Source organism: Pseudogymnoascus verrucosus (genome assembly GCF_001662655.1).
Source record: "Pseudogymnoascus verrucosus strain UAMH 10579 unplaced genomic scaffold scaffold_36, whole genome shotgun sequence".
Classification (NCBI taxonomy): Eukaryota; Fungi; Ascomycota; class Leotiomycetes; order Thelebolales; family Thelebolaceae; genus Pseudogymnoascus; species Pseudogymnoascus verrucosus.
The window spans coordinates 254,987-269,609 of record NW_017263687.1 but is presented as its reverse complement, the minus strand read 5'-3'; the positions used below and the strand labels follow the sequence as shown (position 1 = coordinate 269,609).

The 14,623-nt window shown below is 49.8% G+C and overlaps 5 protein-coding genes across 5 annotated transcripts; 2 read left to right on the top strand and 3 right to left on the bottom strand.

Annotated features, from left to right (window-relative positions):
* Positions 1–66: 66 nt before the first annotated feature.
* Positions 67–1,227, bottom strand: VE01_06239 (uncharacterized protein). Its single transcript, XM_018275692.2, has one exon. The coding sequence runs from the start codon at positions 1,141–1,143 to the stop codon at positions 148–150; it is 996 nt and encodes a 331-aa protein (XP_018128494.1). The 5' UTR covers positions 1,144–1,227; the 3' UTR covers positions 67–147.
* On the top strand, positions 1,183–2,301 carry VE01_06238 (uncharacterized protein). Its single transcript, XM_018275691.2, has 4 exons — positions 1,183–1,204; positions 1,267–1,624; positions 1,791–1,931; positions 2,036–2,301. Exons 2-4 carry the CDS (start codon positions 1,478–1,480, stop codon positions 2,186–2,188), a joined length of 441 nt encoding a protein of 146 aa, XP_018128493.1. The 5' UTR covers positions 1,183–1,204; positions 1,267–1,477; the 3' UTR covers positions 2,189–2,301.
* APC1 (Anaphase-promoting complex subunit 1) lies at positions 2,214–8,414 on the bottom strand. The gene is made up of 2 exons (XM_018275690.2): positions 5,274–8,414; positions 2,214–5,226 (listed from the first exon to the last, which is right to left on the bottom strand). The coding sequence occupies exons 1-2, from the start codon at positions 8,224–8,226 to the stop codon at positions 2,303–2,305; spliced, it is 5,877 nt and encodes a 1,958-aa protein (XP_018128488.1). The 5' UTR covers positions 8,227–8,414; the 3' UTR covers positions 2,214–2,302.
* Positions 8,415–8,509: 95 nt separating this feature from the next.
* Positions 8,510–9,986, bottom strand: VE01_06236 (uncharacterized protein). The gene has a single exon (XM_018275689.2). The coding sequence runs from the start codon at positions 9,945–9,947 to the stop codon at positions 8,715–8,717; it is 1,233 nt and encodes a 410-aa protein (XP_018128487.2). The 5' UTR covers positions 9,948–9,986; the 3' UTR covers positions 8,510–8,714.
* A 127-nt stretch (positions 9,987–10,113) lies between these two features.
* On the top strand, positions 10,114–14,336 carry VPS41 (vacuolar protein sorting-associated protein 41). The gene is made up of 5 exons (XM_018275688.2): positions 10,114–10,413; positions 10,465–10,491; positions 10,543–11,531; positions 11,580–13,305; positions 13,356–14,336. The coding sequence occupies exons 1-5, from the start codon at positions 10,147–10,149 to the stop codon at positions 14,169–14,171; spliced, it is 3,825 nt and encodes a 1,274-aa protein (XP_018128486.1). The 5' UTR covers positions 10,114–10,146; the 3' UTR covers positions 14,172–14,336.
* The last annotated feature ends 287 nt before the right edge of the window (positions 14,337–14,623 follow it).

The following is a 14,623-nucleotide window of genomic DNA, read 5'->3' as shown; positions in this document are numbered from 1 at the left end:
TTGAATCTAAAATCAAATCACGTCCGGTTTATGGTCAACAAGCCGATCATTATCAATATTCGTCACTGGGCAGCTAGATTCCTTTCAATTTTATTCAATTTTAATCGGTAGGTATATATCTATATCATACAACTTCTTTAACTTTCTTTACCTCCCCTTGAATACCGGTACCCTCTTCTCCCTGAATGCCTTGAGCGCCTCATCCCTGTCCTCCGTTGCCACAACAGTCTCATACGCCTTGTTCTCCATATCCTCCCTGCACCACGCCGTAGCCTGAATCGCAGCCCTCGTTGCCACCGGGCCTCCCGAGCAGATCTCCTGTGCAAGTCTAACCGCCTCGCTGAGGGCCTCCTTTCCAGCCCTCTTTAGCAGAGTCTTATCCTCCTCTCCCTCTTTTGTTCCCTCCGCCTCCACGACCTCAACTAAGCGGTCTGCCAGACCCAAGAAATACGCCTCCGGGGCGCTCACACGTCGGCCGGTCAAAATCATATCCCTCGCGCGGTTCTGTCCAATAACAGCAGGCAGACGGTAGGTTCCACCAGCTCCCGGAATTATGCCCAGCCTCGTCTCCGGCAGTCCCACGATAGCAGTCGACGCAAACACGCGCAGATGCGCACACAGAGCCAGCTCCAAACCTCCACCCAAAGCCATGCTCGACACAGCCGCAATTGTGGGAATGGGCAGCGCTGCAAGGGCAGAGAATGTGCCTCGTAGGTTCGCGAGGAACGCATTGGTTTCCTCCTGGCTCATGCCCGCGCGCTCCTTAAGATCCGCTCCAGCGCAGAAACATGTCTCTACCTCGCTAGTGAGGATAAGAGCACGTGTGCGTCCGCGTTCATTGGGGCCTGCCGCGCCGCCGTATGTCTTCGGTATCGGAGTCTCGTTGCCCTCAGAATCGTACTCCGCGGCGATCTCGTCGATTTGAGCACGCAGGTCTGCGAGGAGAGAGCGAGAGAGGGCATTTCGAGCAGATGGGCGGTTCAGGGAGAGAACGCGGATGCGGCCGGTGGAGGGCGCTGGGAGGTCGGTGACGAGGATTTGAGGGCCTGCAGGCGCGGAATAGAAGCGGGCGGTTGAAGGGCGTGCGAGGAAACGGAGGCTGCGGGTTGCGCTGCGGTTAAGCAGAGGGAGGATTTGGACCATTGTGGGCGAATTGATGGTGGGAGATCGAGGTTGAAGGGTTGGGGGGGTTAAAGTGAAGGATGTTGTGAAGTCCCTATATCACAATAATTAAAGGCTCAGAGGGCAAGGCTGACTGACGTACAGACAGTGCTTTCCGCGCGAAGTTGCCGAGGCTAGTCCCGAGGCTAGCCGACCCAACACCATCCGCAAGGCTGAGATATGATGCGTGAACACCATCACGACATCGACACCGGTATCATTGATTTAGTCTCACCTGCACGTTTAAGATCGCCCTTACGAAGATTAGAGACTATACCGATATTATACCCACCAGTTCTAGTTTATTACCGAAGAAATGGATGCCCCTTCCCTATCACCCGAAGCTATTGCATTTGCTGCTCGGATTTACGATGCCGCACGTGCTGGGCAGATAGACCTCTTCGAACAAGCCCTACCGGCTGGGTTACCTGCAAATATGACAAATGAAAAAGGAGACAGTTTAGTGAGTGCAGCAAGTTATACTTCGATGCTTGTTTCCTATTTCTGTTCCGCCGACTGTATAAAGTGACACTCCATACTGTTTTGCGGCACTTCTCATTTTATGAACCCGTCTGTTATGGCATAGCTTTATCCCTGAAACACATTTACCAGCAACTAACAATTTGGAGGTCATGCTAGCGGCCTATCATGGGCACTCCCAACTCGTCAGGCTTCTTATTGCCCACGGAGCGAACCCAAATTCTCTAAATGACCGTGGCCAGTCGCCTCTTGCCGGTGCGGTCTTCAAGGGTGAAAGCGAGGTCGTTAAGGTAATTTAACCTCTCCTTCCGATCACGTACTGCTTTTCTATTTGCTTTCCCTTAGAGAAGGACATCCCTATGAGTTATATATGCGGATCCTTACACAGCAACAGGCGTTATTAGAAGGAGGCGCAGACCCAGACCATGGTGACCCAAGTGCAATGACAGCGATAGTGCTATTCAAGAAGGAAGATCAGTGGACGAAGCTTTTCGAAGAGGCACCTGGCAAAGGGAAGGCAGTTGCAACTTCGAGTCCACCGAGTTAGTGGTCACTTATGAATCATGAAAAGTAGCAGATTATGTTTCTATGTTGCTATCTATGTTCCAAGAATATAGCCTTGCATCATTGCATTCGTATACCGTCTATGTTTCTAACCCCATCATTGATGCTCATCGTCACCTTCGATGCTCATCATCCAAACTTTTGCCCTGAGCCTATCTACAACCTCCTGCCGAACCCATTGCATCTCTCTGCCATCTCGCTGCATCATGTTCGCCCATTCAAACAGTAATTTTAGGCCCTGCAACCTGTCTCTCTTACCACTGTGAAGCGTTGCCTCCTCCAGGACCAACCGCGCATCCACCAGCGTACCTTCTGTGCTCGTGTGAGCTGCTCGTCCCTTAGAGCCCTCCGGCGGAATAACAAGAGCTCGTTCCGCTGTTGTCAGCATGGAAAATGCCGGTAGCTCAAATAACCACTGCAGAGGATGCTGATCTGCTCCATCTGTATCATCAAGGGCCTGAAGGGTAGCGTGGAAAGCCGCCGCACTTGCATCATAAGCAGGGCGTCTTCTTACGTATATGGTTTGTGTTGACTTGAATGCTTTCAAGTGATCAGGGTTCTTCTCAAAATCGAGCACCACGTTCCAGAATTCTCGACTTTCGGTACCGACGGAGATTATATTGTCAATCTCAGGGAGAAGACAAGGTGCATGTCTTGACACCGAAGGGTTGGTTCCCGTGGTAAACTTGTCCGTGCGTAGAGAAATCTCAAGGGGTATGGAAACCGGCATATTGGTATCAATGTCGCGTGCTACCACACACCTTGCTTCTGTTGCTAGGACCCAGAAGTGGCGGAAAGCTTGGAGATGAGATTTGTTGTCCAAAATCGAAGTTGGGAAGAGTGGGTAGAAAGCAGCCATAAGAGCCGCGATGGCAAGGTTCGACGTGCCAAACGTGTGAGTGCCGCCAGCAAGAAACAATGCGCCGATTGCAACGTGTGCTGCCATGTGGCTTCCATATGGCGTCTCGTTGTCGTCGCGGCCACGCAACACTCTGAGGCGCCTGAAAACCACCAGGTCACCAGATCCAGCCATCACTGTAGCCGCACAAAGTGCCAGAAGGTCTTGACAGTTCCGAATAGTATTCCGTGCCAGCTTCTGGTCATAATTGGAGGCTGGAAGAGCACAGATGCGCATAAATTGGTCCAGATAGTGGACAAGGAGGTCTCTAACACGAAGGTCCCCAGTTCCACTGTATCGTAGAGCAATACTGAAGCAAAGGCCACCGAGTATATTGTAAAATGGTAAATCTTCGGCTGATAGGTGATGGACGCTGGTCAGGCTACTCTTGAATTTGTATTCTCTCGGCAAATTCTTCTCAATCCAGGACGCAGTTGCTTCAATTTTGCTCCACATAATCAGATGTGTTGCAAGTGTGCGGAGCAGGAACGTGTCGGGCCTGATATAATCAAATTGAAGAATGGAACTGGGAACGTCGATCTTCCGTGCTAAAGCATGATCTTCAGACTTCATAAATATGAGAGCAATGGCAATAACAGCACCAGCGGTTGCTTTGTCGAGGACATGTATCAAGTTGACTTTCTTGCTTCCAACGGCAAGCTTCAACAGCCTCTCCGTCAACTGCATATCATGTAAACCTCGAAGATCAGAACCTTTCCCTAGGTTGATGAACCCGAGGGCGAATCCCGCTGCAAGTCTGTAGCCTTCATTTCTCAGGGGCTCATCCAGCACTTCAGTTTCAACATGCTCAATCTCCGAAAGCATGATTTCGCTCATTCGGCGATGTTGAGTGTTGCAGTATAGGAGACCAATGCCCATGATGCCAGTTGTCTGTGTCAGAGGAGAGAGGTTAAGCTCTGCAGCTCCAGGAGGTAGCATTCGCGTAACATGTACGGAGAGAAGGCGAGTAATAAGAGAATCCATCGTCCCAAGATATGATGCTGCCAATCCCAACAACAGGCCAATGGACGTCATGGTATGTTTAGGGGTGAGGTATTTAAATGCTACCCATTTCGCCACACATTTAAGATGGCCGTTTAAGCCGAGCGCAAGGAGGAATCCTGCATGTCGATTGCTTAATTCCTGAGGCTTGTTGAACAAAATCCAAGAGGTATCTATGCCTCTTGCTTGGCGGGAAATGCCCAACCCTGCCGAGACGCCAGCATGGAAAAATGCCCAGCACACTTTCTCCTCGGTGAATGCATTCTTATCGACCCCAACAGTGTTATTTGCTGGTTTGAACACACAGTGAAGGTTAAACCCTCCAATAGGAAACTTCTCTGTCAAAAGGGGAACCCGTGCACTGAAGTACAACAGTCCTCGTCCAGGGGGCACGGCCAATGTTCGAACCGCCAATTCCTGTACATGTACCTTCTGTGCCTCTAGTAAATCGGACTCTGACCAGTCCGGTTCCGGTTCGCAGCGGGCCAAAGTGGGTTTCGAGGTGTTCAAGATTTTGGCCGCTTCATTGAGCCGCCTATCATCTTTGAAAATGAGTCGACTGATTGATTGCCGATCAACTTCTGCAGAGCCATCAAAAGCGCCGACAGTCTCTTGTTCCGAAAGTGATAAACAGATCGAATGTACATCATTACTCGACTCATGTGTTGGCGCCAAGGGGGATGCGTATGCAACCCTTTCCCTTTGTTCGGGGAAAAGGAGCATGTTAACATCTTCTCGTCCGACGAGACTCAGAAGCTCTCTCCCCCAGGAGACCTGAAGATGACTTTGACAATCGATCAATGCCTCTCTGAAAGGTATGAGAAGAGCCTCCGGAAGGGTATCTAAAATATGCGTGGTGAAACCAGCTGCGTACAGGGCTTCCACAATCTCAATTGACGACGCGCTCGGATGTACAACAGTGAATAGCTTTCTGAATAGTGACGTCCGTGGTGTGATGGACGACGATTCTTGCTCAATTATGGAGCCACCATTACTATACGTCCTATTTTTGACATCTGTAAGTGCCATAAATGGCGTGTTTATCTTCACAGTTAACGACTTTTCAATCCAGTCGTAGATAGACGGCGGAAGAGAAGGCTGAGCTAAAACTGTGGCAGTTGCTATAACATGTTAACACAATCTTTGTCGAATGGCCGGATATGCTTACTGGGATTGAACGCAACGCCCTCTGCCACAGCATCTTCAATGTCGTATGAGTCCGCCCAGTCGTTCCAGCCTATCCATCTGCACATTTGCGACAGTACAGATGCCAGGCTGGCACGTCCTGTAGTTAATGAGTCGACCGTTGCGATGTTCAGTTTATATTCTTCGTGCAATAAGTGTAGTCCTGAGATGATTTGAGTAAGGGCCTCCATCCGCAAGTCTGGACTCTGGCTATGGGCAGTGGGTAGATATCCACTAGCCCCGACAGCAGCATCGCCCAATGCCGTATTAAGATAGTCTTGAGCAATATTAACGTGTCTTTGTAAGAAGCTGTTTTCATCGCCTAAAGGCTTTGGTGGAGTTATGAGGTTAGGTTTGTCTTCTTTTCTCAGCCAGTCCCACCCACTCGTGAGAGCCCAGGATGGAAGTGAATTCCCCATGGTGCATTCGCGATGGAGAATGTCATCTACATCCTTTGTAGCTGAGTCTACAGTGCGGCCAGTCCGTACGGAGCCGGCTCGGGGTTTTCGCGGGCTAGCACGAAGAGGCTTTGCTCGCAAATCTCGAAACGGCAGCACAAGAATAAAAAGCGACACAACGAGAGCACTCCATTCGTTGTCGCATCCAATGTATGGTTTATCAGTAAGCCACTGTCGAATGTTCCACCACCCAGCAAGAACGGCTTCTCCGCCTTTATTCGGCAGCACGTATTTGCAGGCATCGAGGACATTTTTCACAAGGGGAAGTCGAGCCTCCATCCGCAAGTGCAACTGGTGGGATCTACCCTCTTCGTCGACAATATCCACCATCCCACCAGGCAATGGGTTTCGTAAGCCACGTAATGCTCTAGGCCCGCTACTCAACATTTTCGTCCGATTTTCCTCGGATTTGGTGTGAGGCTGGCCATTATACCCGAGGCTTAAGATGTTATTCATTACCAGCCTATCTGGAACAGATATTTTCATCAGTAATCCCCATGGTGCTTGTAGTGTCAGTTCTCCGAACCCATCCGTTGTCTCCGACAGAACTAGAATTCGGGAAATTCCTCCGTCAAATACCTTGCAAGCATCTATGACATGATCTGCCCTGACGACATCGCCCCAGTTAACAACTGGGTCCTTGGTTCCATCTGGATTCTGCTTTTTGGCTTTCTGTGCACCCTGAGGTGTTCGCTTCTTTTTACTCAATGTTGAATTGAGGGTAACAACAACAAATTTCTTCTCCTCGGGATCGAGTATACAGAGGAAAATTTGGTTTCGTTGCAGAGAGCTTGATGGAGCAGCCAAAGTGAAAACTCGACATTGGCTCTGCGCTGGTTTGTGTTGGGTTGAATATCGTAAGTTGCTGCGTTCGACAGGTATGGATTCGATCTTCGTGAACACGATCTCCTTCCTGAGACCCTCGAAGTCTTCATCTTCAAGTCCCATATTGTGAAACCCTTCAAAGTCTCCTCCAGCCTTCAGTTCCTCCAGAAGGTCATCAATCGGAGCCTCAAGAAAGCTATTGACACTAGAATTAAGCGGAAGCTGGTTCGAAGTAGAATTCTTGAATCCCTTGTGAAATCCAAAGCTGGCCCTGCCGTTGTGGCCCCCCATGGAATCCACACGTGGATTAGGTTGTTGTCCCACGGTGCTCATTTCCGAGAACATCGATCGATCGTGAGATGCCGAGGCCGAAAGGTCGCCTCTTGCTAACATTGAGCTCACACGTCTTGATTTCCTCCTCGGAACACCGTTGATTTCCGAGTCTGGATCCAAAGAGGAAACAAAATCGACATTTTGTTTGACTGCGTCGTCTTCTCTCCTCTTCGAAGGCTTCAGTATGCTAATACCAGCACCGGCACCTCCAAAACTCTCTCGAAAGGTATGTTGGGTATTTGCAACTGGGGTTGTTGCACCGGTGCCTGGCATGAATGAGCTTCGGCGGCGAGGCTTTACATCACTCGTCCTTGATGGCTTTCTAACAAGTGGTTCTTCTTGGTTCACATATTCCATTGTCCAGACTGTATACATGCTCGTTTCTCGGTTCAGAGTGACAGCAAGTGTAACTGAACCCTCGACATCCATATTCGTTTCAGTAACGTTATGAGGATCAGTCACATGGATAATTTCGTCAGCAGGGTCTATGGCTACAGCCCTCAGCGATGACCTCCTGGCACCGTTAACCTTCGCAGATGCCACAACGAGACCTAGTTCCGCGAGCGGATCCGTGAGCGAAAAAAGTCGGGGCCAGCGAGAATCATCTTTGCGAGGTGGAGATTGCCATAAGTCACCCAGTAAAGATGTCGGCGGCAAGTTAAGCTGCTGTGGAGAGCCGAGGCTTGCAATAGAGAATGTAGATTGGATTGAACTAGCTGCAGACCATGGTTGCGGCTGAGAAGTCATAAAGGAATTCGGCGGGACGCGAGGAAACTTCAATGACAATGGCGCCAGCTTTTCGGACTGCAGTTTCCTTTGCAGAATGAGCCCGTTTGTAGAGGCAATTGCATGCTCAACTTCGAATGGTAGGTGGACGATATGGCTCGTGCCAGAGAGGAAGTAGATATGAGCCTGTGTCCTTAAAAACACCACAAGGGCTTTTGACCGGCTGTGCTCCTCATCCAGTGTAGTCGTCCGTTCCGCATCCGCGTGGTGGGGTTGGGAATCGGCAGAAGCTGTCTTATTTCGGTCAAAATGCCTTTTCGTGTGCTCTGTCGAGAAACTCGTGAGAAGTGCTTGGGTGACCGGTTCGTCTTCAATCTCAAATCGAAAGCTCTTTCGGACGATTCCACCTCTACACCAGACGACACAAGTTTTCGTAGTGACGAGTTCATCGTAGCCAGCAACTCCTTCGTCATCATTGGCTATTGTTTGCCACTCATAGGTATCGGGCGCCGGGTCCTCAGACAGCAGATGCTCCTGTTGTAAGTATTGTAGAGCCGTGGGGTAATGAAGCCCCAGTGAGGTTACCGACGCCATGGCTACAACGCCTCAGTTAATTCCATCCGCGTATGTCAATCTAGGCGGATTTAGATGTAGCATTTTAAAGACTTGCGGTCACCGGGCATGCTGGGAGTATGGGGTGAGCTCTTTCCACGATTGTTCAACGCGTCTGTCGCGTTGTTTCCCAAGCCTTGCGACGTTGGCGACCATATTCTACAGCCTCGTGGACCCACTTTTTGGACATGAGAAAGTCGCTGCCCCTGTTCTTCAAGAGCGGTTATCAAAGAGCTTTCAACAGCTTGTGGTAATTACATGTTGTCGAAGAAATCTTATCAGGAATCTATATTTGTACATTTAGGGTATAATTATCTCGCAGATACCAAGATATAAGTAGAGTATTGCGGCGTTAACCCCGTCACCATCTCTCAGTTTTCCATCTTATACAGAAAGCCCCCCAACCCAGTTCGCCCATGTAGCACCCGGAAATTGATATACTTCCCCAAAAAACGCCCGATTTTACAGCATTATTCATCCTTCAGCGACTTAGCTTCAGCTTTAGCCTTCATCCTCTCCTTCCATTCGCGTTTCAGTTCGAATCCGACCTCGACCGCAATAAGGACGATAATGATCCATTCCAACCATGTGCTATGGTTCTTACTCAGAGTTTCCCTCAAGACACTAACGATCTCATGGGCATAATCCATCTTGGCATTCAAGCTTTTGATACGGACGCTGACATCGAGGGCCCGTCCCACCTGATCATAGTACCCCTCTAGCCCAAGTTCATGCTGACTGTCCCAGAATAGATCTGGCAACGAGTCTGTGAGTTCCGAGTAGTGGTTGAGCTGTGCACGGAGCTCTAAAAGAGCACCGGTCTTCTGTAAGATAAATTGTTGGTTGAATGGCAAGCGGCCACCGCGGGAGAGTATAGGTGGAATGGTTCGTGTCGAGTCAAGGTATTTGGTAAGTGAAGTTTCAAGAACTGCGAGCTTCGTAGACCGGGCTAGTCCTGACGAGAACGCAATTTGTGCCAATGTAGTTGAGGTCTTGCCACTCGAGGTATTTTTCTCCAAAGCCTCCTTCTTGGTTCCCAAGGTGATAACCTCTCCCTTGATGCTGCTCGCTTCTTGACTGGGATCTTCTTGGTACTCTAGATCCTCCAATTCAATCTGCTCCAAGTGTGGGTTTATAGCCGCAGGTGCTAACGTTTGTGTTGCCAAATTAATGGCAAGATCCTCTGGCAAGGACCATGCAACTATCGTCCCCGAAGGAAATATGAATACATCTCCACCATTGACAGCTTTGGTGTGTACGACTTGGTCATCCAGAAACCCCGTACCTTGTGGATCAATCGGGTATCCTTGAGATCGAAGTATTCGTACAACGCTGTCCATAGCAAATTCTTCTGCAACACATATGGCTGTTATCCTTTTGAGGCCACGGCTATCACCAGATGATTTCTGACCCCGCGACGCATCGCCACTGGACCGTTCAGCTTCGACCGCAACTCGCCTCAGCGAACGTTGTACTGCGGGAGATCGAGGGTTTTTTCGCTTTTGAGATTCTGCTGCACCGGTCGTCGCAGCGCTGTATGGTCGTGTCGGTTGTAACGGTGCGCCACAGCCTCGGGTGAGCTGGCTAGGAAAACGCGGTCGGCATTGACGAGTTGCGTTTTGGGCGTTATTTATGAGGCCTGGTGCCCCTATTTGGGACAGCAGCTGCCGTCTAATAATCTGCGAAGAAAAATGAAAGGACATAACGGATTATAATGAAGGTGACATATGTGAGTTGGTAAATTTGTAAAGTTCGATTCAGGAACCATCCCGCGATGCAAGGCTTCAGCCTTGTCCGGGGTTTGATTAGTCATCCGCCCCGTAGCTATGTGCTGTGACGTCGACTGCTTCATCTGTCGTTTGAACAGCGACTTAAGCACCCGGGTGACTATTGCCTGGGAAAATGGCGGAAGATTCGGGGGAGCGTGGGGAAGCGCATGAAGCTATTCCACCTGACTCTCGGTCTCACAAACCAGACACTGCGGACGACGACGATGAGAACGAGACCAAAACCAACGGTAGTGATGAAGATGAGGAGGACGAGGACGAGGACGATGAGGAGGAGGAGGATGAACCGAAGCTGAAGAATGCTCGAATGACTGGGTATATGACGCAGTTGTATAGAAATGGGGATGCTACAAGCTCTTTCCTGGTCGCGGGGGACAAGATGGTATGCATGTAGTAATGAACCGAGGCCTAGGCCAATGCTAATAACTCATAGTATATTGGCACTCACAACGGAAATATTGTAAGTCGGATAATATGATGTATGTTTACTCTATACTAACAGGCTTCGAAGCACGTTTTAGCATTACCGTCATTCCAGTCACTACGAGTCTACCATGCCCACTCCGCATCGATCTCCTCGATTTCGATTTCCCCATTCCCACCACCTACATCAGACCCGAGGTCAGAAGCAGTCAACAGAGCTATATCTCAAGCTATAAATGAATCGCAAAAAGCGGCATCAGTTACATCTGCATCATCAAGTCCGGCTGCACAAAGGGCTCCGCGCCAGCAAGTCATACCGAATATTCCATCGAACGCCATTTACATTGCCACGTCTTCTATAGATGGGAATGTCTGTATTGCATCTCTTGTGGATATAAAAGATGTACAGCTACGAAATTTTGCCAGGCCGGTCCAAGCTGTTGCCCTATCACCCGACTACAAGAATGACCGAACATATATCTCTGGAGGTACCGCGGGGAACCTGGTCGTGACTGTTGGAGGGCGGTCCGGAACGAATGCCACATCCACCACTACTGGAACCGCAGCGGCTACCGCATCTGGCTGGCTCGGAACGATTGGGCTCGGAGGCAACTCAGGAAAGGATACTGTTCTTCATTCTGGCGAAGGAATCATCAGCACAATCAAGTGGTCATTGTCAGGAAAATATGTTGTTTGGGTCAACGAGAAGGGCATAAAGATAATGCGGTCAAATATTGGCCTCGAAAGCGCAGATCTAGATTCAGCATGGAAGCGCATTGCCCACGTTGATCGCCCTCAAGACTCTGGTTGGGAAGAGATGGCTGCGGTGTGGAAGGCCCGGGCGGAATGGATCGATGAAAGCTCCCTCGGAACTGATGACGACGGATTAAGCACCACGGCGTTATCTCCTGTTGTTACCAAGCTCAGGCAGCAAACAGCAAAGAATAAGGAACCAATCGAAAAACTTGTAGTTGGCTGGGGAAGCACTATTTGGATCATTCATGTTCACCCTGGTGGAGTCGGCGTTGGCAAGCATGCTGGAGAGCGCAGTGTTGGTCGTGCAGAGATCATTAAAATGTATGTTTTGAACCATATCCCAGTGTTGAAGGTTGCTAACGTGAATAGTTTGAGGATGGATTGCATTATTTCTGGATTGTCGTTATATACCCCTACTTTGCTTCTTGTACTTGCTTATATTAATCCCGAAGATGAGGATGCCGAGGAGGCACCAACTCAAAAGGGCCATAAATCCAAGCTCTCAACCGCTTCTACTGGCAGCGAGCCACGAGGAGGCATACAACGCCGGCAAAACGCCGTCCCCCCTGAGCTGCGACTTATCGAACTGTCTACTTCCGAAGAAATCGACACTGATGGCTTAATCTTGAGTCGATTTGAGCGGCTGTCCGCTGCAGATTACCACCTCGGTGTTCTGCCAGCAGGGAAGGGACCGTCGACAACACGGACATCGAGGACTACTCTTGAGACTTTAGCTGGCATGGGTAGCGGCATGTGGAACGCCACAATCAATGCAACAACACTCCTCAGCTCTGCGCAGAGTATCCGTAGTGTTGGCAGTGGTGATTCTGCCAGCCAAGCTGGGTCACTTAGCTCCAAAAACAGATCCGTTCGCCCTCAACAACCAGCTCACCCGAACATTGCAGCCCCCGGTATGAAAATATTCATCCATAGTCCGTACGACTGTATTTTGGCTACCAAGCGAGATTTGTCGGACCACCTTTCGTGGCTACTAGAATTTCACAAGTATGAAGATGCCTGGAACCTTCTTGACGATCATCCCGAGATCATATCATCATCAGCCGAGAAATTGGCAGAAATTGGCCCTGGGACCCCAGAAAGAAACGATGCCGGCGGCGATTTCTACGATGATGCGTCGTCGGTTAAGGAAACAGCTGCTCGACTCATTGATTCGTCAGTCGAGAAGGAGAAACGGCGAATTGGAGAATTATGGATTCAACAGCTTATCTCTGATGGCGACTGGGTCATGGCGGGTCAAGTATGCGGCAAGGTTCTAGGCAGCTCTTCGAGGTGGGAGCATTGGGTTTGGATCTTCGCCGGGGCAAACAAGTTCGGCGAGATTGCAAGTTATATACCCACAACGCAATTACAACCTCCCTTACCTTCGACAATATACGAGGTCGTTCTCGGGCATTACATTGCAACAGATCGACTCCGACTCAAGGAATTACTCGACGTATGGCCACCAGAGTTGTTCGGGATCAGAACCGTCACTACAGCTCTTGAGAATCAGCTAAAATACCGCGAGGTCCGAGAAGATTCTGTCGAAGACGGGCAAGTGGGACGTGATTGGCGCATAGTAAAGGAGTGTCTGGGGAAGCTGTATCTTGCAGATGGCCGACCCAAAGATGCCTTAAAGTGCTATATGCAACTACAGGATGCCGATACGGCCATGACACTTATCAAAGATTACCATCTGATTGATGCCGTTGCCGAGGATATTCCCGGGTTGGTCTTAATCCGCGTGACAAAGGAGCAGATCAAATCCGCATCTAGGAAGGAATTGGAGGAGACAACTGCAGATGTCATCACTCTCCTTGTCGACGAGGCGCAGCGTGGTCTTGTACGGCCAGAGTCTGTCATCACCCAGCTACAACATAAGGATATGCCCTTGTACCTGTTCTTCTACATTAGAGCACTGTGGAATGGCGATAGCCAAGATGATAAATCCGCCGAAGCGCGGGAGAGGATGTTAGTTGAGAGCAGAGCGCATGTGGAACAATTTGCCGACGTCGCTGTACAAGCCTTTGCATCGTATGACCGGGCCTTGCTAATGGAGTTTCTCAAGAGCTCTACTTCTTATACTTTTGAGAAGGTATGCACTCTCTCTTATCCAATTTATCCAACGTTTCTAACCTTCTCCAGGCAACTCAAGTGTGCGAGGAACGAGACTACATACCAGAACTTGTCTACCTCTACTCCAAGACTGGGCAAACGAAACGCGCCCTTTTCCTGATCATAGATCGACTTGCAGATGTCTCGCAAGCAATCAACTTCGCTAAGGAGCAAGCTGATAAAGACCTGTGGGAAGATCTCCTCGACTACTCAATGGACAAGCCTCGCTTCATCCGCGGCCTCTTAGAAGAGGTCGGAACAGCAATCGACCCTATCACCCTTGTTCGTCGTATTCCTGAAGGTCTGGAAATCGACGGACTGAGAGATGGCTTGAGTCGCATGATTAAAGAATACGAAATCCAGCACAGCATCAGCTCAGGCGTCGCCCGTGTCCTCCGTGGCGAAGTGGCTACTGCGCAGAATACTCTCCGTTCAGGGCAACGAAAGGGTGTCAAGTTCGATGTTGTGGTTAAAGCCGAGGATCACATTGATGTGGCTCCCGTCGACGTAGCAGCACCCGCCGCGGATAACGTCAACAAGGATAATGACAACGTGGAACCCGTGCGCGCTCGGAAACCAATTCGTCCAGGCCATTGTGTTGGCTGCGGTGAGCCATTCACGGAAGGAGAGCAAGAGACGCTGGTGGGATTCGCATGCGGGCATGTGTTCCATCTCAGCCATCTGCTCGAGTACACTCATCCCTCCCGGCCATCAACGCCGCCGTCCGTGGACTTGGATGAAGATGGACAGTTTGTACAGAATCATAGCATTGGAGCCAAGGTCACGCATGCGCGGTTGTTGAGGGATAAGATATCAGGGGGTTGTCCTGTTGAGCATGCGAGTTGAAGGGGGCTTCAACGAGTCATGATGACCGACGATCAGGTTTCTGAAATTGGGATTGCACATAGCGGGGCAGTGATTTGCATTTGAAGAAGAGAAGACCTTTGGGATTTATAGGCAATTACATACAATTTAATAAAGATAAGATGCGTTTATGACGCGGATTAAAACCCTACTATTTTACTTTCTAACAAAGAGTTAACTTCAACTATAGAGTCAGTATTAAGCATGTCATGAATAAAAATACCGGACAGGGCTCCCTCGGGATCCCCCTATTTGACGTCGTATTAGGTTAAATTTCCCCAGACAACCGTAGTCTCCTTGTAGAAAGCGGGGTCATAAATTCCCATAAATTCCCTGGTTGGTTCACTGATCGGCCAAGCAAGGCTACTGTTCCGCGGAAGGCTCCAGGCCAAGCTTTGTGGTCCGTCCACATGCTAAATGTGGCGAGGTAACTG